Genomic DNA, 24,528 nt, shown 5'->3' on the forward strand with positions numbered 1-24,528 from the left:
TAATCGTGTAGTTAAACTATTCATTATTATGGAAGCAGCATGGCCTAATGAAAAGAGCCGGGAACTCAGGAGCTGGGTTCTAATCCCTGTCTACCATTTGTCTGCTAGATGACCTTGGACAAGTCACTTAACTTCTCTGTGCCCAGCTGTAAAATGGAGATTAAGTCTGTGAGCCCCTTGCGGTAGAGGGACTGTGTCCAACCTAAGTATCTTGTATCTAACCCAGTGCTTCAAGCTGTACTTGGCATCTAGTAAGTGCTTAACGGATATCATGATTATTATTTGCAGCCTGCGAGGTTTGCTTGGGGAGAAGCTGGGAAATTGGATTGAGATTCAAATACACCCCCCCCCCGCCCCCCAAATGAAGCTAAGGATCAAATAGAACCCCATTAGTTATTCTTTTATCTCTGGTAGAATGGAATACATTGCCATTTGTAGATCTTTCTGGCTGGATCTCAGGGAGGCAGGGCTTTACAGCCAAACAGCCAGGTTCAGCTGAGTCACTTCCCTGGGCTTTGCTCCCAGGAGAGCTCAGCTCCAAGCTCACTTGGCAGCGGGGAGAGGAGAAAAGGAGGGGGATGGAGGCTCATCATCCTGCGGGCTGGGAAATCAGTCCCCTCCCAGAATATCCCACTGACTGCAGCGATGAAAACATTCTGCTTCTGGCAGTCCTGAGCAAGCTTGCTCTTCCTCTCTAACAACTATCCATTCCGCAGAACTAGATGTAGCAGAATCAATCAAATAATCAAAGGCACGTGCTGAATACTTACGGGGCGCAGAGCCCAGTGCTAAGCACTTGGGAGAGGACAATACTACAGATTTGGTAGACGCATTCCCTGACCCCAGTGAGTTTAAGAATCTTTTCATTCATTCATTCATTCATTCAATCGTATTTATTGAGCGCTTACTGTGTGCAGAGCACTGTACTAAGCGCTTGGGAAGTACAAGTTGGCAACATATAGAGACGGTCCCTACCCAACAGCAGGCTCACTGTCTAGAAGGGGGAGACGGACAACAAAACAAATTAACAAAATAAAATAAATAGAATAAATATGTACGAGTAAAATAAATAGAGTAATAAATACATACAAACATATACATATATACAGACAATTAGCGGGTTGGGGGTGGGGCAACAGCTCAAAAACACCATCATGACTGATGTTTTAATACAAATCATTGTTATGTCCAGCACTAAAACACTTTACTCCTTTGCCACTCATTGCTCTTTTATTTGTATTAATGGAAACACAAAGGACTTTACAGTAAACCTGAAGAAGTGTTGTGATCGGGTTTGTCTGATATCCATTTTGTTTTCCCATCCCTTCCTCCCATCCCTTTGTACACCCTTCTTCATGGAAGAAGAATGCCCGCCAAAACTTCCCGCCACAAAACCTGCCTAACAAAGGGCTCCCCCACCCTGATCTGCCTGACAAAAGCCATCCCTGTTGTCCACTAGCGGACTTGACATGACTGACTCCATTTTGTGCAGGCTGAGAGAACAACTCCTTTTTGTATTGTCTGCAACAGATGCCTTCAAGGCCATTAAACAAGTAACACTTATCTATGTGAGGTCCTAGGTCAGATGACATCCTGACAAGACAGTGACAACAGAAGATAACAGAATTTACACACCTATTTATACAAGGCCATACGGCAGATAACAACAACCTTTACAAGGCAGTAAAAACAGATATGGTCCTAAAAACAGAGGCCACTGGCAATCAGGAGGCGGATGAGGCTGCCCGAGAGGCGGCAAAGTCCCCTCCCGGCGTTGCCCCCTTATGCTCTGTTTTTGACCCTAATGATACACCGGCCCCTCACTACTCCCCCTCGGATGATTCCTTCGCAAAACAAAAAGGGGGGACTAGAGACGGGTCAGGATGGTGGGTCCTTCCAGAGGGAAGAATTTTTGTCCCTGAGGAAGTAGGGAAAGAATGGATCACGCGGCTACAGCAGATCACCCATCTGGGGTTATGAAAGATGGGCTTGTTGTTGAGAGATAGGTACTTTATCCCACACTTGGACAGCCCCTTAGCTAGCATAACCACCCGGTGTGGAACATGTGCACAGGTAAATGCGAAGCAGGGGTAGGCTGCTCCCTCAGGAGTCAGATTGCCGGGATGGCAGCCAGGAGAAAACTGGGAGGTAGACTTTACGGAGGTGAAACCCCCCGCGGCAGGCTATCGATACCTCCTGGTATTTGTTGACACTTTTTCAGGGTGGGTAGAAGCTTTCCCAGTTAAACACGAGACAGCCATGGTAGTGGTGAAAAAGATTCTAAATGAACTTCTCCCGCGATTTGGTCTCCCACTGGGACTCGGGCCTGAAAATGGTCCAGCATTCATAGCCAAAGTGTCCCAAGGCATAGCCAAAGCTTTAGGAATAGAATGGAAATTACACTGTGCCTATCAACCACAGAGTTCAGGTCAGGTAGAAAGGACCAACCGGACTCTTAAGGAATTCCTCACCAAACTGGTCCTTGAAACTCAGGAAAATTGGGTCATGCTCCTCCCACTGGCCCTACTCCGAAGCCGATGTACCCCCAATAAGTCGGGTCCCGCACCTTTTGAGATTCTGTTTGGTAGACCCCCGCCAATCCTCCCTCTAATCAGGGAGGGACTCAGGGCGGACGCTACTAATTCTTCCTTGATTAAGTTCCAGCAGGGTCTCCAGAAAACGCAGGGAACACTCCTGAAATCTGTCCGAAACGCCCTGCCAGTTCCCACCTCTGCACCCGCACACGCCTTCCAACCCGGGGACTTGGTCCTGGTCAAGAAATTCACCGCCTCCGGCTTGGAGCCTAAGTGGAAGGGCCCTTACACCGTCATCCTGACCACGCCAACAGCCGTCAAGGTTGACTCCGTTCCTGTCTGGCTCCATCGCAGTCGAGTAAAACCTGCTGCGGCCCCGACATGGAAGGCGGAGGCACAGGCCGACCCCTTAAAGCTAAGACTCTCCCGCATTTCCTCCTCCTCGCCTCCCTAATGACCCCCTCTCCCTCGATGTCATTCAACCCTCATGCCCCCAAACCCAAAAACACCTGGACGATGAAGAAGGGTGTACAAAGGGATGGGAGGAAGGGATGGGAAAACAAAATGGATATCAGACAAACCCGATCACAACAGAAGCAGTTTTCAAACTGCTCAGTGACTAAATTCCACAAAAAGGAAATGGCAGGGTGCCCTCCGTGCCAGAGACTATCTTGGTTGGGAGGAAAATCGAATGTCGTGGAGAAAGGCTCTCGGTTTGAGAAGTACAAGCGTTTTGGGTTCCATCAGGGTATGGATTAAGTGTCGAGCCTTAATCAAACTCTCACAGGTGGTGTGCGGTGGGCAGGAGAATGTAGAGGAGCCAAAGTGGAGATCTGATATTTGTCCAGTGAATGTGAAGAACAAGAAAGGAAGAGTCCCCTGTCTCCCAGGCAGGGTACATGGGGGAAGTTGGGCAGAAATCGAAGTCTCCCCTACTCTGGCTTCGAGAGACTTGGCCTCTTTCGCTGGTTACTCTGGACTCTGGGTCCTCCCAAGTCCAGCAACGTTTCCCAGAACCCATTTCTATCTTCCTGATCTAGTTACGTGGAACCTTTCTCCAATCTTGCTAGTTCCCGCCTAGCAGACCCGGCATCTAGGGAGAATTCTTCTTTTCCGCCCTGCAGACAGCAACCTCTAAGGAGTAGTGAGCAACTGCAGGTGATCATTATGTCACCCAAACCCTCTTTCATCACCTATAGAAATCCCAGAACCTTTATTCAGGTAACAAGGAGGGTTGTCTGAAAACCACCCCCACCCCTCTATGTTTGTTCTTTTTTTTTTTTTTTTTTGACCTCCGCATAACCTCCCTGAGTTTAGCCCAAGAAAGGGACTGGGGGTGGGCAGACTGCTTTTTTCTCCTCCACGCCCACTTACAAAGAAGCCAGAGTTGAGTTTCCCATCCCTCTTCCCATGCCGGCTTTTTCTGGTTTGTGCTCCTGTTCTCTCATTCACTTACTTTTTGATGGCAAACACCGTCAGTCCCACAGTGATGTTCCTTTGCTTGAATTGCTCATTTATGATGTCAATGTTAAAAGTTCCTTCCCAGACCACTGGAGCAAGCCAGGGAGTAATTACCAGGACGTCATTTCTCCTGAGTAGAATAAAAAATAATCAGCTATTAAGAGCCCATCACAGTCCATCAACAGAAGCGACTGTCCAGGCTTCCAGTTCTCCCAGTTAGCGAATTCACTCGTGAACCTGCCCATCTCCAGCCTTAGAACTCTGTCCCTCAGCTGGGACGTCACCCAGCTGACCGTGGGACTAAGCAAGCCCCGAAAATGACATCTGGGGTTACTGCACCGATCCCGCTCACGGACCCACTCCGGCCCAGTTTAAGGACCTAAGGGGTGGAAGAGCAGATTGGACCCCAGGCTATAGACTAGAGAGTGGGAATACAAAAAAACATAAACTTCACCTGGTCCAAGGCCCTGCAGAAAGCAGCCAAGAAGTGTGAGGAAAAGCGAACCCCACTGTGCAGAGTACAAAATAGACCAGCTCATGACCAACAGAAACCAAAGGCTTTACTGGAATCTGGGAGCCACTTTTAACCCCTCTCTTGGCCAATACCAGCATGACATAGTGGAAAGAGAGTCCTGGGAGTCAGAAGGTCATGGGTTCTAATCCCGGCTCCGCCACTTGTCTGCTGAGTGACCTCGGACAGGTCGCTTTGCTTCTCTGTGCCTCCGTTACCTCACCTGTAAAATGGGGACTGAGACTGTGAGCCCACACGGGACAGGGCTTGTGTCCAACCCGATTTGCTTGTATCCAACCCAGCATTTAGATCAGTGCCTGGCACATAGTAAGCACTTAACAAGTACCTTAATTACAATTATTATTATTTTCAATAACTTACGGGGGATGTAGAACTTGTGGTTTGGGGTAAATCATCCTAAAAAAAGAAGAGAAAATGGAAATATAGAAGAAACAGTTTTTAGGCAAGAATATTTTGGAAGCCTGATAAGTGTACCCTGCTAAAATCAGGCAATCAACTGATCCGTTAGCAATCCAAACCCCCAGGACATCACAGGACAGATCTACCTGAACCGGAAATCTCTGAGAAGTGGTAATCCTCTAAACTTTCATTTTGGAATACATGGATTTAAAATGTTAGCGTTGATCAAGCGGTGTGACCAGGTGGAAAGGGCCCCGGCGTCAGAGGACCTGAGTTCCAATCCTGGCTCCTCCACTTGTCTGCTACGTGCGGCCTTGGCCAAGTCATTTCACTTCTCCGTGCCTTAGTTGCCTCATCTGTAAAATGGGGATTAAGAATGTGACCCCCATGTGGGACGTGGATTGTGTCCAACCTGATTAGTTTGTGCTCGCCTGGTACATAGTGAACGCTTACAAAATACAATTTTATTTTATTTTATTTTTAAAGAGGGCCAGAATTGCTAATGTTAGAACAACCAGCAGCAAAAACCCAGGCTGTCAGGAATGCTGCTGCCCCTCCCCTGATCACTTCGGCAGCAGCTCTTTGTAGGCAGGGAATGTGTTGGCTTATTGTTATACTGTACTCTCCCAAGCAGTCCCAAGTACACAGCTCTGCACCCAGTAAGTGCTCAATAAAGACAACTGAGTAAAAGTGCCCATCCCTGCCCCTGTGCCTTCTGGACTCTGAGAAACCAGCACAGGGCAGGGTGATCCTGGGGTGGACAACCACCTCTTTACATAGTGAAGTCTCATGACAGCAAGCATGTTGCGTTTAACCAATGGGAAACGATCGAAATAACGGTCTCCCCTCTCCCACCGGGCCTCTGCTGGCAGAGCAACTTCTAGTAGTCACAGAGAGAGGAAGCAAACCCTCTTCTCCAACCCCCCACCTTTCCCCCACTTCCTGTTCTCTGCAGAAAGTTGGCCTGTTTGGAAGGGATAGTCACTATCTGGGCGGCCACGGTCTGCTCCCTGCCCTCTCGATGGGGCCTTGGAGCCCTGCTGAGGAAAGCCTGCAAGGACAGTAAGATCTATTCTCCCCCTCCCCACATTTTTCCCCAAGCAGGGGATACGCAGAAGTGGAACACAGCACGTTCTCCCCGTAATTCTCCCCATTACTCAATACTAATGAGTAAAAGGACACAGATGGGTCATGGTGTCAATATTTGATATCTTCACATTTACCGAGTGCAATGCCCTCGTCCAAGCACTGAAAGAGCGAGACCAGTATTAAATAAGATCTGCCTCTTGGTCAAAGTTTATCATCTTTGCCGCCCCCTCCTTATCCCCCCCACCTTACCTCCTTCCCCTCCCCACAGCACCTGTATGTATGTATATATGTTTATACGTATTTATTACTCTATTTATTTTATTTGTACATATTTATTCTATTTATTTTGTTAATATGTTTTGTTTTGTTGTCTGTCTCCCCCTTCTAGACTGTGAGCCCGCTGTTGGGTAGGGACCGTCTCTATATGTTACCAACTTGTACTTCCCAAGCACTTAGTACAGTGCTCTGCACACGGTAAGCGCTCAGTAAGTACGATTGAATGAATCCATTTACACTGAATCCTTTTCTGCCAAATGCTCCCAGGCTCGGAGAACGGTGAACTGATGGAATTCCACTACCAAAAGTCCAGGAAGGCGCACCCACACCGTTTAGGAGTGCAGGAAAAAAAATGGTAAAACCGTGGCCTTATCACCAGAGAACCCACAACCCTTCTATCACTTTTCAACTGACAGAAGTGAAACACAATACTGTCAGGGCGAATCTTTGATCTGCTGCTCTCCGCAAAGGATTGGGGGGGGCGGAATGAGGTAATGATTAAACCGCTTATTCAACCACTTAAGGAAGAACCACTTAGTCTCTCAAAAACTGTTCTCCGAGCCTGGGAGCATTTGGCAGAAAAGGATTCAATGTTGTGTAATCTCTCAGGGATTCAGTGTCTCTGTAAAATGAGGTTGTAAAAGGACTTCAGTTTTGCTCTCACAGTTGCTGTAAGGACGCTGGTTTAAAATTAGGGAAGTGTTCCACAAGTAGAAATGGGCGAAAATAACAAATCTCAAAATATCAATTTCCTTCTGGGTTTGTTGTTCTAGAACCAGCTGCAGATGTTTGAAAGCCAGGCTTTGATTTTCGGAGAACATCCACCTTACAGCTCTCCTTCCACTAGCTGAGGGCTCCCGGCTATGCAAATATCAGCACCAGTGATTCTCCATTCCTCCTCCTCCTCTTCCTCATTCATTCATTCGATCAATCATATTTATTGAGCACTTACTGTGTGCGGAGCACTGTACTAAGTGCTTGGGAGGGTACACTATAACAGCAGACGCATTCCCTGCCCACAACGAGCTTCTCCCCACGCTGCTCCAAAATGCCATTATCAAGTTTATGAAGGTGATGTGTTGGCAACTGAAAAGCTCTGAACCTTGTGTTCTCAAACTGCTGAAGGTGTCAGAGTCCCTAAGTGGGAGAATCACATGGCCTAATGGATACAGCCCGGCCCAGGAGTCAGAAGGACCTGGGTTCTAATCCCGGCTCCACCACTTGTTGGCTGTGTGACCTTGGGCAAATCACTTCACTTCTCTGTGCCTCGGTTTCCCCATCTGTAAAATGGGGATTAATGCTGTGAGCCCCATACAGGGCACAGGCTGTGTCCAACCTGATTAGCTCGTATTTACCCCAGCGCTTAGAACAGTGCCATTATCGTCATCACCTCAGATCAGAAGAGTGGGCTTGATAGAGAAGAGAAGAGAAACAGCGTGGAACAGTGGAAAGAGCATGGGCTTTGGAGTCAAAGGTCATAGGTTGAAATCCCAGCTCCGCCAACTGTCAACTATGTGACTTTGGGCAAGTCACTTAACTTCTCTGTGCCTCAGTTACCTCATCTGTAAAATGGGGATTAAGATTGTGAGCCCCCTGTGGGACAACCTTATCACCTTGTAACCTCCCCAGTGCTTAGAACAGTGCTTTGCACATAGTAAGCGCTTAATGAATGCCATCATTATTATTATTATTAATAAAACTGTGAGCCCCCAGTGGGACAACCTGATCACCTTGTAACCTCCCCAGCGCTTAGAACAGTGCTTTGCACATAGTAAGCGCTTAACAAATGCCACTATTATTATTGACATTGAATCTTAACATTGGCTGGGTGTCCAGCTTGCATTGATGCTTAGAAATCACCTGAATGGAACACTGCACTGGTCAGTATTGGACGCTCAACATAAATGGGATGGTGTCAGTTTATATCGAGAATCACCAATTTTTTTTTTTTGTCCTCACCTTGGAAATGATCCCCCAGGATTTTGTGAATTCCCAAGAGAGTCTATATCACTGTCATTCATAGAGAAGTGCTCAGCAAGGGTTAGTGAACATGAAAGAAATTCAAATAAGGATACCTCATTAGCTTCACAACCGGCAGGTCATTCTGGTATGTGGCACAGCTACAGTGGAAAGAAAACCAGGATATTTACCCATTCACAGACAACTATTTAACAGATCCTGCATGGTTTATTTGCCTAGAATTTGGTAGATTATATGCCAGCCCAAACAGTAATAGTTGGAGTTCTAAATCAGAATCACTTTGACAGGGAATCTCAGGCTGTGGAAGAAAAACGTCCACAGCCTATTTTATCACAAATGCTGCATATTCAGCGATTCAGGGAAGTGCCTGTCTAAATTATTTCTTTTTGGGTTAATTACAGTTTACCTTGGCTGCTCTGTTGGAAGATCCAGATGATTGCCTTTTAGATCCAAGAAACCCTGGCTGTGAAAAGAAAGCACCAGAGCTTAGTCTAACCACACACACACACACACCCTTAAACAAGGTAGAGATGGATTCTTAGTACTCCTGTCTATATAAATGAAATCCAAAGTGGAGAGCAGGAAGGGTACAAATTTTGAAATGAGTAGGAGGTGTTACATACTAGACTGTCAGCTTCTCCTCTAGACTGTAAGATCCTTGTGGGCAAAGCAACTCTGTTACATTGTACTCTCCCAAGTGTTTTGCACAGGGCTCTGCACACAGCAAGTGCTCAATAAATATGATTAACTGAGAATTCACCAAACGAAGACTGAAAGTGGGGAATTTTTTAGTTGTCCTCTGATAAATTGACCGAATGACTCATCAGAGTAAGAAATAAAAATAATGAGTGATCAGATAACCTGCAAAGCTGATAGTGAAAGAAGTCCTTGTAAGGAAAAAAAATATCCTCTAGAAAATGAAAAACTCACCCAAGAGAGATAAGGGAAATTTTAGATCAGGGGCATCAGGAAAACTGAAGAGGAGGAGAAAGGTCAGGGTTGGAGAGATAGCATAGGTCAATAAAGAGGACTAGTTTGCAGGATCATTAAGGGTGTGGATACACAGAATGCCTTTTAGACTCTGAGCTCACTGTTGGGTAGGGACTGTCTCTATATGTTGCCAACTTGTACTTCCCAAGCGCTTAGTACAGTGCTCTGCAAACAGTAAGCGCTCAATAAATATGATTAACTGAGAATTCACCAAATGAAGACTGAAAGTGGGGAATTTTTTAGTTGTCCTCTGATAAATTGACCGAATGACTCATCAGAGTAAGAAATAAAAATAATGAGTGATCAGATAACCTGCAAAGCTGATAGTGAAAGAAGTCAGAGTAAGAAATAGAAATAATGAGTGATCAGATAACCTGCAAAGCTGATAGTGAAAGAAGTCCTTGTAAGGAAAAAAAATATCCTCTAGAAAATGAAAAACTCACCCAAGAGAGATAAGGGAAATTTTAGATCAGGGGCATCAGGAAAACTGAAGAGGAGGAGAAAGGTCAGGGTTGGAGAGATAGCATAGGTCAATAAAGAGGACTAGTTTGCAGGATCATTAAGGGTGTGGATACACAGAATGCCTTTTAGACTCTGAGCTCACTGTTGGGTAGGGACTGTCTCTATATGTTGCCAACTTGTACTTCCCAAGCGCTTAGTACAGTGCTCTGCAAACAGTAAGCGCTCAATAAATATGATTAACTGAGAATTCACCAAATGAAGACTGAAAGTGGGGAATTTTTTAGTTGTCCTCTGATAAATTGACCGAATGACTCATCAGAGTAAGAAATAGAAATAGTGAGTGATCAGATAACCTGCAAAGCTGATAGTGAAAGAAGTCCTTGTAAGGAAAAAAATATCCTCTAGAAAATGAAAAACTCACTTAAGAGAGATGAGGGAAATTTTAGATCAGGGGCATCAGGAAAACTGAAGAGGAGGAGAGAGGTCAGGGTTGGAGAGATAGCATAGGTCAATAAAGAGGACTAGTTTGCAGGATCATTAAGGGTGTGGATACACAGAATGACTGTTCATCAAATCCTATAACACTTGAGATAAGGAGGAATCCCACTGAGTGGAGAGGGCTGGACAGGGGAGAGACAGGAAGGAAGGGACGTCAGCGAAGAAGCTGAAGCAGTAATCAAGGTGGAAAATTAGTGCCTGAATCAATGTGGTAGCAGTTTGGATGGAGAGGAAAGGGTAGATTCTAGAGATGTTGTGATGGTTGAACCAAAGGGACCTACTTGACAGACTGAATAGGCGAGTTGAATGAGAGATGAGTCTGGGATAACGTTGAGGTTACGTGCTTGTGGGACAGGGAGAATGGTGGTGGTTTCCTGTCAGCGGGGAAGACAGGATTTGGATGGGAAGATGAGGAATTCTGTTTTGGGCATGTCAAGTTTGAGGTATCAGTGAGACCGCTGGTGGATTGACATGAAAATAGAGATGTCCTGAGATGACAGAGGAGGAGTGAGATCAGGGCTGGAAAGGTAGCATAGTTGAAGCTGGGGGGTAGAGTGAGCTCTCCAAGGGAATGAGAAAAGGTGGAGAATTGAAGGGGACTTGGACTCCGGTGGTTAGAGGGTAGGAGGCAGAGGAAGAGTCAGCAGAAGACACTGAGAAGTAGCTTGCTATTCATAAATAATAATGATGGCATTTGTTAAGCACTTACTATGTGCAAAGCACTGTTCCAAGTGCTGAGGGGATACAAGGTGACCAGGTTGTCCCACATGGGGCTCGCAGTCTTAATCCCCATTTGACAGTTGCGGTAACGGAGACACAGAGAAGTTAAGTGGCTTGCCTAAGGTCACACAGCTGACAAGTGGCGGAGCAGGGATTTGAACCTATGACCTCTGACTCCCAAGCCCGTGCTCTTTCCACTGAGCCACGCTACTTCATGACAAAAAAATAATCACCAATTTGAGTGTAAGGTGACCCCTTGCCTAGGCAGGGTGGGGGTGGGGGAATCTGAGGGGAAGTTTATTTTTAATTCATGTCCGTTTAAAATCAGTACTTAAATGATTATCCAGCACAAGAAGATTCCACTTCCTCTGTTCAGCTTCAAAGCCTCTGCTTGGCTTTGGATTCTCATTTGGAGTAGCAGACGTCTTGGGGGAGGCTTGTACTGTTCCTGCTGATTTAAAATTGTGATGACGCTAATTGATTATGTAGACAAATATATCGAGGTGTACGTGAGTTGTAGAGTGAATGAGTTTTTCGGGAGAGGTTATGAACGAGTCTCATTTTCTATGTAAAATTACCATGAGGACATTCAATTTGGGAGCGGTACATCATCTTAAATCCAGATTTGACTTGATTTTAGAGCAGAGAAGCAGCCTGGCTTAGTGGAAAGAGCATGAGCTTGGGAGTCAGAGATTGTGGGTTCTAATCCCAGCTCCACCACTTGTCAGCTTTGGGCAAGTCACTTAACTTCTCTGTGCCTCAGTTCCCGCATCTATAAAATTGGGATTAAGACTGTGAGCCCCACGTGGGACAACCTAATTACCTTGTATCTCCCCCAGCACTTAGAACAGTGCTTGGCATATAGTAAGCGCTTAATAAATATCATTATTATTATTATAAAATCAGACTGTTTCATGGTGAGCTATAGCTGGTACTCTTGGAATATTAATCTTGTTTCAAATACTTTCCCAAAAAATTTGTATGGAATTTCCAGCTTGTAAAATATAGTACTAGCATATTCATATGAATTTTCATGGTTGATCCTCAAAATTTTCCCTCTGCACAGCCATTATCTCCCTCTCCCCCCAGCATTTTATATCCACATTGCTTTACATTTACTTCTTCACTCAAATTGTTGGAAAAAAAAATAAGCTTAGGAAAACATTAGAAGGGAGCCCCATTTTCCCAGTTTCAGAGCTTTCCTTGATTATAATAGCACGAATGTACACCGCCTGGCAATTGTTCTGGTGGGACCTGGTTAACAGACTCTGGATTATGACAGGCAATCTTTAAGCCTCAATGAACTCACTGATCCCTACCAAACTTTACTAACTGGCAAGAAAGTATCTACTACATTGTGGTTTATATTTGCATTTAATCTCTTCTCCCTTTCTTCCCCTCCTCTCTAGGGGAAGTTCCATTAGCCACAGAATAAATAATCTTCCCAAAGCATCACTCAGTTCACATTTTTCCTCTCCTCAAAACCCACCCCTGGCTTCTTATGTCTCTCTGCATCAAACAAAAACCCCTCACAATCAGCTCTGAGGCTCTCCACCATCTGGCCCTACTTTACCTATCTGTTCTTTACCTCTCCTCTCCCTCAACTCGCTGTCTTCTTTGTGCCCATGCTGATCTTCTAACTGTATCTCATTCTGGATTCTCCTGCCAGCTTCTCCTCAGTCTCGCCGTTTCCTCAGCTTAGAACTCCCTTCCCACATCAAGTGGATTCCAGTGGGGAGGGAGGAGGCCTTCCAGAAATTCTACCTCCTCTAACACGACTTTCCCCAGTTGATATCACAGCACTCTGAGGCACATCATCCTTTCAATCAACTCTGGATTTTATAAACTTATTCGCACCTTCCTTAGCACTCGCGGAGAGGGGTGTACATCTAGTGTATTTCTACCACTAGACTTTTAGCTCGTCTTTAGACTGTGAGCTCGTTGTGGGCAGGGAATATGTCTACTGTTATGTCGTACTCTCCCAAGTGCTTAGTGCAGTGCTTGCACACAGAGAACACTCAATAAATATGATCGAATGAATGACTGAATGGAACTTGTTACGTATGAGTTTGGAAATTGCACCTTGAGAACGGTAGTTTATGGTGCTTAGTCATTGACCCATTCTACCCCACACTCTTGGGAGAGATTGAGAGAGGCAAGTTAGGGAATAACTCTGACAGTCTTGTATTTCATTTTTGTCAGCCTAAAAATGAGGAGGCAGGCGTGGGTTCTCTGACACTTTTACTTTTCGTTTACTTCTACGTCCTCTCGAAGGAGGTCGAAGAAGTGATATTTATTGAACATCCATTGGGTGCAATGCCCTGTATGGGAATCCTTCGGAAGTACAAAACAGGAAGGGACCTATTCCCTGCCCATGAGGAGCCCCCCACTCCAATGGGAGAGACAGATATAAAAGTAATCAGAATAACCAACAAACACTTCAATGAACAATTGAATAAATGCTGAGAAGGAGAGTAAGTAGGTACGTAAATGCTAAAGACAGACGACTTGGGATGTGGGGGAATTAATCAGGGAAGACATGTTGGAGGAGGTGGGTTTTCAGGGTGGCTTAGAGAAGGGAAGATGCTACTCTGTGATTCAAGTAGTCTTAGGGGTTTGCAGTATCTGTCCTAAAGTAAATCAATCAGAGAAGGTGTTTTTGTTTTTTTCATGCTTGAGAATCCTGTTAAGTTGGAAATATTCCTAGAAGTAACATTCGGGTTGCCTGGCTTGCAGATTTTCACTTATTCACTAGTATAATAATAATAAAATAATTATGGTGTTTGTTCATCGCTATGTGCCAAGCCCTGTTCTAAGTGCTGGGGTAGATGCAACCTAATCAGGTTGTCCCACGTGGGGCTCACAATCTTAATCCCCATTTTACAGATGAGGTAACAGAGGCACAGGGAAGTTAAGTGACTTGCCCAACGTCACACATCTGATAAGTGCTGGATCCGGGATTAGAACCCACGACCTCTGACTTCCAAGCCCGTGCTCTTTCCACTAAGCCACCCTAGTGCATTAGGCTCATCTATGTCTCTCACTGAAGTGACCTAAGAGATGAAAAGCTCACATCTACCACTAGAAATACAAATAATTTGCTCATCTGATATTTTCCTTCTGTGTTAAAAGCCCCACTTAGTCCAGAGGAAATCCTCCTACTTCCAGTATTTGTCTAGCTTCAGGCTGCCCTGGAATCTGAGCCAATCCCACTTCTTACCTAAAGTAGCCAAGGAAGATGGCCATCAGCAGGATCACCCCCAGCCATGTTCGGGAGCAGCACCTCAGCTTCCCTGTCAAGGAAGGAATAATAATAATAATAATAATGATAATAACATTTATTAAGCACTTACTATGTGCCAAGCACTGTTTTAAGCACTGGGGAGGTTACAAGGTGATCAGGTTGTCCCATGGGGGGCTCACAGTCTTTGTCCCCATTTTACAGATGAGGGAACTGAGGCCCAGAGAAGTTAAGTGACTTGCCCAAAGTCACACAGCTGACAATTGGCGGAGTAGGGATTTGAACCCCTGACCTCTGACTCCAAAGCCCCTGAGAGAATGGCAGGAAACCAACACACTCTCTCTCTCTTTCTCGCTCTCTTTCTCTCTCTGTGGGTTGTCACAGCATGTTTTCTACGATAGTCAAATCTAGTTCCAGGTTCTCCTCAGTGGAAGCTGTCCAGCTGAGGAAAAGGGCAGTCCCAAGACTCATTTTTGACCTAAGGAGTGATGGGAATCACAAGCTCCCTCTGTTCTTGGGCCAAAACCTGTACTGCTGACTGAAGTGTGGAGCATAGCATTTTCTTCCCCAAACCAGTCCTCCTCTGAACTTCCCTATCTCTGTCAATACTACTACCATTAACCCTCTGCCAGAAGCCCACAACCCCGATGCCATCTTTGACTCGGCATATTGATTACTGTCGGTTAGCTCTCACATCCAGACAACTCCGAAATCTTACCGATTCTCCCTCCATTCCATCACCTGGATTCACCTGTTCTTCTCCACTGGAACAACGACCATCCTGGTCCAAGCTCTCTGGTCGTAGCGGGGTTAGATTACTGCGCTTCTGCACTGATCTCCCACCCTGAGCCTCTCCCATTTTGGTTCACAATCCAGTACTGCAATATTCATCTGTTTGGAGCATAGCTTGGATACTTCACTCCTGCCATCTGAAACCTAAAGTGGTAAACCACGTCCCACCACATTAAGCAAAGATGCTTTACCATTGGCTTCAAGGCTGTCCACCAGCTCATCATCATCAGTGGTATTTATTGAGTGCTTATTGTGTGTAGAGCACTGTACTAAGGGCTTGGGAGAGTACAAGTAAAAAGTGTTGGCAGATATGTTCTGCATAATAATGATAATGATGATGATGATAATAATAATAATAACAACGATAATATTACTGGGCAGTTGGGAGAATACAACAGAATTGGCAGACATGTTCCAGTCTGCTTTCTTTATTCTTTCATTCATTCAATCGAATTTATTGAGCGCTTACTGTGTGCTAAGCACTTGGGAAGTACAAGTTGGCAACATATAGAGACAGTCCCTACCCAACAATGGGCTCACAGTCTAGAAGGGGGGAGACAGATGACAAAACAAGTAGACAGGTGTCAAAACCATCAGAACAAATAGAATTAAAGCTATATGCACATCATTAACAAAATAAATAGTATGTAAATATGTACAAGTAAAATAAATAGAGAAATCTGCACACATATATGTACAGGTGCTGTGGGGAGGGGAAGGAGTTAGGGCGGGGGGATGGGGAGGAGGAGAGGAAAAAGGGGGCTCAGTCTGGGAAGGCTTTCTGGAGGAGGTGAGCTCTCAGTAGGGCTTTGAAGGGAGGAAGAGACTAGCCTGGCGGATGTGCGGAGGGAAGGCATTCCGGTCCAGGGGGAGGGTGTTTGCTGGGGGTCGATGGTGGGACAGGTGAGAACGAGGTACAGTGAGGAGGTTAGTGGCAGAGGAGCGGAGGGTGTGGGCTGGGCTGGAGAAGGGGAGAAGGAGAGAAGTGAGGTGAGGTAGGAGAGGGCGAGGTGATGGACAGCCTTGAAGCTGAGAATGAGGAGTTTTTGCTTGATGTGTAGGTTGACAGGCAGCCACTGGAGTTTTTTGAGGAATCTTTACCCATTACACCCCAGCTCTCACTCTGCTCTAAACTCCCCTCTGTGGTCAAGACTTAACCCTGCTCAGTATAAGTGCTTAGCAAATACCATCATTATTATTATTATTAGTAGTAGTAGTAGTAGTAGTAGTAGTAGTAGAGAAGTAGAGAAGCAGCGTGGCTCAGTAAGCAGCAGCGTGGCTCAGTAGGAATGAGCACGGACTTTGGAGTCAGAGGTCATGGGTTCAAATCCTGGCTCTGACAATTTTCAGCTGTGTGACTTTGGGCAAGTCACTTAACTTCTCTGTGCCTCAGTTACCTCATCTGTAAAATGGGGATTAAGACTGTGAGCCCCACGAGGGACAACCTGCTCAACTTGTGTCCTTACCAGCGCTTAGAACAGTGCTTTGCACATAGTAAGTGCTTAATAAATGCCATCATTATTATTATTAGTAGTAGTACTGTCACTGAATAGGTATACTGATTAGTTGTGCTGAGTTCCACCCAGGAAATCAGCGACTGGCAAGGCCATGATCTACGTTATCAGCCCCCTTAGGAACAACCAATCACTGATCACCACCCATAGTCCTGGGGCCCCAAATTACCAGCAAACCCTAACAGCAATAAACTGCTGGCCATAGCCCTCAGCCTTAAGACCCCAGGTTGTCAGCAAACCCTAACAGCAATAAGTTACTGGCCACAGCCCATAGCCTTGAAGCCCAGCACCTGTGCTTGCTGAAGACTTCTTGCTCCACAGAGTGTCCTCTGGATGACCCAAAGCCGATATTGAACGAGCTCGGTGTATAATGAGAGGCTAATGAAGACAACAACAAACAGGGGCTGTGATGTGCCAATCCAGCGCACCAACAAATAGGACCAGGGAAGGGGGACCAGTGGGAAATCTAAGGCTGGGCTCATCCTCAATTCTTGGTTTTTGGCTACCAAACAGCCACTGACCTATTGTTGCAACAAAATGAATAAAAGGCTGGCCTATCCTGACTCATTACTGGGAATATTTTCCAACACCTTCTTATTGCACTTCACTCTAACATCCCCAGTCTCCAACTCCAGCCTAGAGCTCTCTAGACCTCAATACCTCCTAAAAATCCCACCTCCTCCAAGAAGCATTCCCCAGTTAAAACACAGCACCCAGTGACCTCTGTTCAACACCCACCTTTAGCATTCTAATCCTATCCCCAGCACAGACTAAAAGCATGAGCCTAGGAGTCATAAGGACCCGAGTTCTAATCCTCGCTCTGCCACTCGTCTTCTGGGTGATCTTATCAAGTCTCTTCGCTTTTCTGTGTCTGTTACCTCATCTGTAAAATGGAGATTATGAGCTTCATGTGGGACATAGACTGTGTCTAACCTGCTTAGTCTGTATCTATCCCAGCACTTAGTACAGTGCCGGGAATATTCCATAAAAAAGCACTCATGTACAGTTACATATTTATCTGTACAATCAGTTATTTATTCAACTGTTTCATCCTGAAGAGTTTGTATTTAATCTCCACTCACTGTAATTTTTCCTCCTGAAAGTGTTTGTATTTGATCTTCACTCACTGTGCTTTTTCCTCCTATCTACACCTATTCAAATTCCCTCTCTCAATCCCATGGCCTTTTCCAGCTATAGACCCACCTCCCTGCTCTCATTCCTATATAGACTCTTTATTACTTATACTACTACTACTAATAATAATGATGGCATTTGTTAAACGCTTACTATGTGCAGAGCACTGTTCTAAGCTCTGGGGACGATACAAGGTGATCAGGTTGTCCCACTTGGAGTTCACAGCCTTAATCCCCATTTTACAGATGTGGGAATTGAGGCCCAGAGAAGTTAAGTGACTTGCCCAAAGTCACACAGCTGACAAGTAGCAGAGTTGGGATTAGAACCCATGACCTCTGACTTCCAAGCCTGGGCTCTTTCCACTGAGCCACGCTGCTTCTTGTTCATGTTGCTATTTGTTATTATTATTATGTGACTTGCCTAAGATCACACAGCAGGCTAGTGGCTGAGCTGGATTGGAACCCGGTCCGCTGAGGGCCAGGCCCATGCTCTTTCTACTACTATTACTAATAATAATAATGACATTTATTAAGCACTTACTGTGTGCAAAACACTGTTCTAAGCACTGGGGAGGTTACAAAGTGATCAGGTTGTCCCACGGGGGGCTCACAGTCTTAATCCTCATTTTACAGATGTGGTAACAGGCACAGAGGAGTTAAGTGACTTGCCCAAAGTCACACAGATGACAATTGGCAGAGCTGGAATTTGAACCCACGACCTGTGACTCCACTGAGCCCGTGCGCTTTCCACTGAGCCACACACACTGCTCCTCCTCCTCCTCCTCCTCCTCCTCTATAATCTGAGAAAGTCCTCCTCTCACAGGCGCTTTCTTGGGGACCCCAGTTTGAGACTTACGCCACTGCCTCACATTTTATTTTGGACAGAAACAAGTTATTTTTCTATCCTTTTTGGCTCCTCAAACTATCTCAACCTGTGAACTCCTTGAGGGATCCCCCATATCATCTTTCCAGGATGAAAAAAGATCAGTTTCTCATTCTTGCCAAAGCCTATCTTAAAATGCTGGGGCAGAAGGAGGCCAGCTCCTCCAAGTTCCCAGAGCTCCCGCCCAGATCTCCTTGTGATCTTCTTCCCCTGCTACGCTTCCCACATGGCTCCAGGAGTCCACAAGTGCTTATTAGGAAAGTTTTCCTGAACCACAGACCGTTCGAGTGGCTGCACTTTTTAAAAAAAATTAGGCTCATGGTGAAAAATAAACCAAAAAAATCCCCTGGGAAATATTTGTGATATTTTAAAATACACTTCCTGGGTTTTTCTCATTTTTTTCTGTTTCTAACTCCCTGCCTATCCACACCTGCAGTTGCCCAGAATAAATGGTAATGATTGTGTTACTTGTTAAACATTAACTATGTGTTAAGCACTGGGATAGATACAATACAATAATATGAGCCCCTAGTTGGGTAGGGACCGTCTCTATAAGTTGCCCTCTTGTACTTCTCAAGCGCTTAGTACAGTGCTCTGCACACAGTAAGCGCTCAATAAATATGATTGAAGCATTGTGCCTGTCCCACCAGAGTTTTGCAGTCTAAGGAAAAATCTCCTGACATCCAACACATTCAAGACCTTTCTAACTTGTCATCCTTCGAGCTTCCACTTTGTGAATGCCTCAAAACAACATTCTATCAACCAGTCATACTTATTAAGTGCTTACTGTGTGCAGAACACTGTACTAAGTGCTTGGCAGACTACAATATAACAGAAACATTCCTGGCCCACAACAAGCTTACCGGCTAGAGGGGGAGACAGAAATTAATAGAAAGCAATAAATTATGAATATGGACATAAGTGCTATGGGGCTGAGGAAGGGGTGAAACAGCATTGGTAAACACATTCCTGCTTAGGCTGCTAAATCTACCCCTAGGCTAAAAACCTCATCAAACACAAAACCTAAGGGAGTGAAACATTTTCACTGGATTAATAAAGTTCGTTTTAACCAAGCTATTAAACCCATAATGCCACCAGAAAATAAACCGACTGCCTCATGACTTCAAAAAGGGTCCATTATGAAAGCCCTCTGAGTGAAAAACTGAATGCATTATGAAAGCCCTCTGAGTGAAAAACTGAATGAAAGTGATATAAAATGAGGGCAAAGCAAAGGAATGAAATGAAAAAGCCCTTTTACCAAAGTGACCTCATCCACATTTTTGCTGTTAATTGAAGACAGCAGAGCAATCCAATTCCTCATTTATTTTAGCTTTCTTTCAAATAGAAATCTCAAGGTTAATCCTGTTACCTTTTGCCTGGGCAAGTTGCATGTGGAGTGCGTGGAACATCAAAGTGGAACGGGCAGCTGAGGATGGTAATAACAGGGAGGTTTTGGCAGTCGGCGAGTGATGAGACCAACACTGGGAAGCTTGCAGCTCTGCCCATCCGTTCCCCTGCTCGTCTACTTCCTCTTCTGTTTCAGTTGCTATTCGATCTCTCTCTCTCATGCTTCCGTCTCCTTACCCACTCACTCAAGTTAAAACCCATCCTGCCTCCCTCCGCCCACTGTGTTTAGAGCCCAGTTTCTGCCTCTGAGAGCCGTCTCCCTAGCTGGAACTGGCCAGAAGATGCAGACCGGTCCTGCCCCATTTCCAGGTCCCCTCAATCAATCAATCAGTGGCATTTATTGAGCGCTGTGTACTAAGTGCTTGGGAGAGTACAATAAATTGGAGTCATCCAAAAAATGCCATCATTTTTTTTTTTTTTTAAGATGGCTCTGCCTCCATTTTAGAGGGCCCCTGCTTTGCGGCAGATTAGTGAATTTGGGAAGTTGAGGGCTCCCCGCAGCCCTGATTCACTGCCACGGTCCTCTTCGCGCCTGTGCGCTGCTGGTGGAAATCCAGATATCAGGCTGACGTTATCCATCCCCAATTCAAATCCTTGCTGGCTGTAACTCTTCCCTCTCCTCCACCCAACAACATTATTTCTCTAGCATTCATTCAGTCGCATTTACCGTGTGCAGAGCACTATACTAAGCACTTGGGAGAGTACAATACAACAACAAACAGATATGTTCCCTGCCCACAACGATCTTACAGTTTAGAATGGGCTCCTCCTCTGCCCCGCCCCCCCCCCCCCCCCAACCTCCTAACTGTGGGAGTCCCTCAAGGAACAGTTCTGGGTCCCCTTTTATTCTATATCCACTTCTTTGGAAACTAATTCCCTCCCATTGCTTAAATTAACATCTCTGTGCAGATGATTCCCAAATCTACATGTACAAATGATTTTTTCCTCAAAAATCTCCGGTGGCTACCAATCAATCTGCGCATCAGGCAGAAACTCCTCACCCTGGGCTTCAAGGCTGTCCATCCCCTTGCCCCCTCCTACCTCACCTCCCTTCTCTCCTTCTCCAGCCCAGCCCGCACCCTCCGCTCCTCCGCCACTAATCTCCTCACCGTACCTCGTTCTTGCCTGTCCCGCCATCGACCCCCGGCCCACATCATCCCCCGGGCCTGGAATGCCCTCCCTCTGCCCATCCGCCAAGCTAGCTCTCTTCCAGGCCCTGCTGAGAGCTCACCTCCTCCAGGAGGCCTTCCCAGACTGAGCCCCTTCCTTCCTCTCCACCTCGTCCCCCTCTCCATCCCCCCCATCTTACCTCCTTCCCTTCCCCACAGCACCTGTATACATGTATATATGTTTGTACATATTTATTACTCTATTTATTTATTTATTTATTTTACTTGTACATATCTATTCTATTTATTTTATTTTGTTAGTATGTTTGGTTTTGTTCTCTGTCTCCCCCTTTTAGACTGTGAGCCCAATGTTGGGTAGGGATTGTCTCTATATGTTGCCAATTTGTACTTCCCAAGCGCTTAGTACAGTGCTCTGCACATAGTAAGCACTCAATAAATATGATTGATTGATGTACATCTACAAATCTATATGAGAAGCAGCATGGCTCAGTGACAAGAGTTCAGGCTTGGGAGTCAGAGGTCATGGGTTCTACTCCCTACTCCGCCACTTATCAGCTGTGTGACTTTGGACAAGTCATTTAACTTCTCTGTGCTTCAGTTACCTCATCTGGAAAATGGGGATGAAGACCATGAGCCCCATGTGGGACAACGTGATTACCTCGCATCTACTACAGTGCTTAGAACAGTGCTTGGCACATACTAAACGTGCTTAACAAATACCATTGTACCCCACCCTCATCCCATATGTTTGTATTAATATCTGTCTTCCCTTCTGAGCTGTAAACTCTTTTTGGGCCAGGAACGTGTCTAATAACTGTGTTATACTGTATTCTCCCAAGTCAAGAGAACAGTGTTCTGCACACAGTTAGCGCTCAATAAATATGATGGTTTGATCGATAGAGCAGGGGCCTGGGAGCCCCTGCTCTGCCACTTGTCAGCTGTGTGACTTTGGGCACGTCACTTAACTTCTCTGTGCCTCGGTTACCTCATCTGGAAAATGGGGATGAAGACTGTGAGCCCCACATGGGACAATCTGATAACATCGTATCTATCTCTGCGCTTAGAACAGTGCTCAACACATTGTAAGCGCTTAACAAATACCATCATTATTATTATTATATGGATTCTAATCCTGGCTCCTCCACTTACCTGCCACGTGACCTTGGGCAAACAACAAATACCATTATTATTATTACATCTTCAGCCCTGACCTCTCTCTTCTGAAGGCTAATATTTTGTCCTGCCTTCAGGACATCTCTACTTGGATGTCTTACTTGTCCAAAACAGAACTCCACATCTTCCCATTCAAACCCTGTCCCCCACCTGCCCCATGACTTTCCCAACACTTTAGACAACCCCACTACCCTCCCTGTCTCACAAGCCCCTACCCTTGGCATTTCCCTCGACTCTCATCTCTCTCATTCAACCCAGATATTCCATCTGTCACCAGATCCTGTAGGCTCTTCACAACAGCACTGAAATCCACCATTTCCTCTCCACCCAAATTGCTGCTACTTCGATCCAAGCATTTATCCTATCTCACCTTGATTACTGCATGAGCTTCCTTGCTGATCACCCTGCCTCCTCTCTCTCCCCACTTCAATTCCTGTTTCACTCTCCTGCCCGGATCACTTTTCTACAAAACCAGTAGCGTGACCCAGTGGATAGTAGGTGGTGGGTAGCGGATATAACCTCCTGGGCTCCTCTCCAGTCCCTCCCGCCTCCTGCCCCTTCTTCAACTCTCCCACCTTTCCCAGCAGTAACTCAAGAGGCAATCTCCTGCCTTCTCTCAAAATCCACCCCTTCCACCTGGGCCTCCAAACCCATCTTTCCACACCTTATCAAAGCACTTGTCCTCTCCCTTCCTCCCTCCCTCTGCCATCTTTAACTCTTCATTGTCCAATAGCTTTTTCCCCATGGCTTTCAATCACACTCAAGTCTCCCCCTCCCCCAAAAAACCTTCCTTGACACCATGGGCCCCTCCAGTTATCGCCCCATCTCCTTCCTACCATTCCTCTCCAAACTCCTAGAGTGAGTTTTCTATACCCACTGTCTCCAGTTCCTCTCCTTCAGTTCTCTCCTTGATCCCCTTCTATCTGGCTTCCACCCTGTTCCAAAGAAACTGCCCTCTCAAATGAGCTCCTTCTCACCCAATCCAACTGCCTCTACTCCATCCTAATCTTCCTTGACCTCTCAGCTGCCTTCGACACTGTTAACTGCCCCCTCCCCCTGGAAATATTATCTAGCCTTGGTTTCACTGATACTGTCCTCTCCTAGTTCTCCTCCTGTCTCTCTGGATGCTTATTCTCAGTCTTTTTCACGGGCTCTTCCACTGCTTCCCACCCCCTAACTGTGGGAGTCCCTCGAGGTTCAGTTCTGGGTCCCATTCTCCATCCACACAGACTCCCACGCAGAACTTTCCCTCCCAAGGCTTCAGCTGCTGTCTTTATGTGGGTGATTCACAAATCTTAATCCCCAGTCCTGATATCTTTCCTTCCTCTGCAGTCTTGCATTTCCCCCTGCCTTCAGGACATCTCTTCTCAGATGTCCAGCTGACACCTCAAACTTAACATATCAATCATTTATTGAGTGTTTACTGTGTGCACGGTACTGTACTAAGCACTTGGGAGAGTATGACACAACAACAGACACTTTCCCTGCCCACAGTGAGTTTACAACCTAGAGGGGGAGACAGACATTAATATAAATGAATAAATTATGGATATGGCATAAATGCCGTGGAGCTGCAGTTGGGGGGTGAATAAAGGGAGCAAGTCGGGATGACACCAAAGGGTGTGGGAAAAGAGGAAATAAAGGCTTAGTCAGGGAAGACCTCTTGGAGAAGCTGTGCCTTCAGTAAAGCTTTGAAGATGGGGAGAGTGATCATCTGTTGGATATGAAGAATCAATCAATCAATCAATCGTACTTATTGAGCACTTACTGTGTGCAGAGCCCTGTACTAAGCGCTTGGGAAGTACAAGTTGGCAACATATAGAGACAATCCCTACCCAACAGTGGGCTCACAGTCTAGAAGGCAGGAGTTCCAGGCCAGAGGCAGGACATAAACAAGAGGTTGACGGCAAGATAGATGAGATCGGAGGAACAGTGAGTAGGCTGGCATTACAGTGAAATGAGCAAGGTGTGTTGTAGTAAGTAATCAGAGAAGGCTCTAAGAAAACACAGCTGATCTCTTAACCGGGTCCCGCCTCTGGCTTGGAATGCCCTCCCTCTTTATATCCAACAGACAATCACTTTCCCCACCTTTGAAGCCTTATTGAAGGCACACCTCCTCCAAGAAGCCTCTAACTAAGCACTCAATTTCTCTTCTCCCACTCCCTTCTTCTTTGCCCTTGTATTTAGATTTGTACCCTTTATTCACCCCTCCTTCACCCCCACAACACTTATGTGTATATCCATAATTTATTTGTTTGTATTAATATCTGTCTTCCCTTCTGAGCTGTAAACTCTTTTGGGGCCAGGAACATGT

At 45.8% G+C, this 24,528-nt stretch overlaps 1 protein-coding gene across 2 annotated transcripts in view; it reads right to left on the reverse strand.

The window, feature by feature from the left end:
- The window catches only part of LOC119927329 (histo-blood group ABO system transferase 2-like), a 44,805-nt gene that overhangs the window by 1,419 nt on the left and 18,858 nt on the right, over window positions 1–24,528 (reverse strand). The window contains exons 1-6 of one of the 2 annotated variants that reach the window (XM_038745934.1): window positions 19,874–20,196; window positions 14,162–14,234; window positions 8,678–8,734; window positions 8,367–8,411; window positions 4,888–4,923; window positions 3,991–4,125 (exon numbers count right to left, since the gene is read on the reverse strand). The exons of the other annotated variant lie outside the window; for it this stretch is intronic. Of the exons in view, the coding sequence (XP_038601862.1) occupies window positions 3,991–4,125; window positions 4,888–4,923; window positions 8,367–8,411; window positions 8,678–8,734; window positions 14,162–14,234; window positions 19,874–20,072 (545 nt within the window). The 5' untranslated portion in view covers window positions 20,073–20,196. Of the gene's footprint in view, window positions 1–3,990; window positions 4,126–4,887; window positions 4,924–8,366; window positions 8,412–8,677; window positions 8,735–14,161; window positions 14,235–19,873; window positions 20,197–24,528 lie in introns of those variants that run through there. 2 annotated transcript variants of the gene reach the window in all.

This window comes from Tachyglossus aculeatus, chromosome 4, assembly GCF_015852505.1.
Source record: "Tachyglossus aculeatus isolate mTacAcu1 chromosome 4, mTacAcu1.pri, whole genome shotgun sequence".
Taxonomy (NCBI): Eukaryota; Metazoa; Chordata; class Mammalia; order Monotremata; family Tachyglossidae; genus Tachyglossus; species Tachyglossus aculeatus.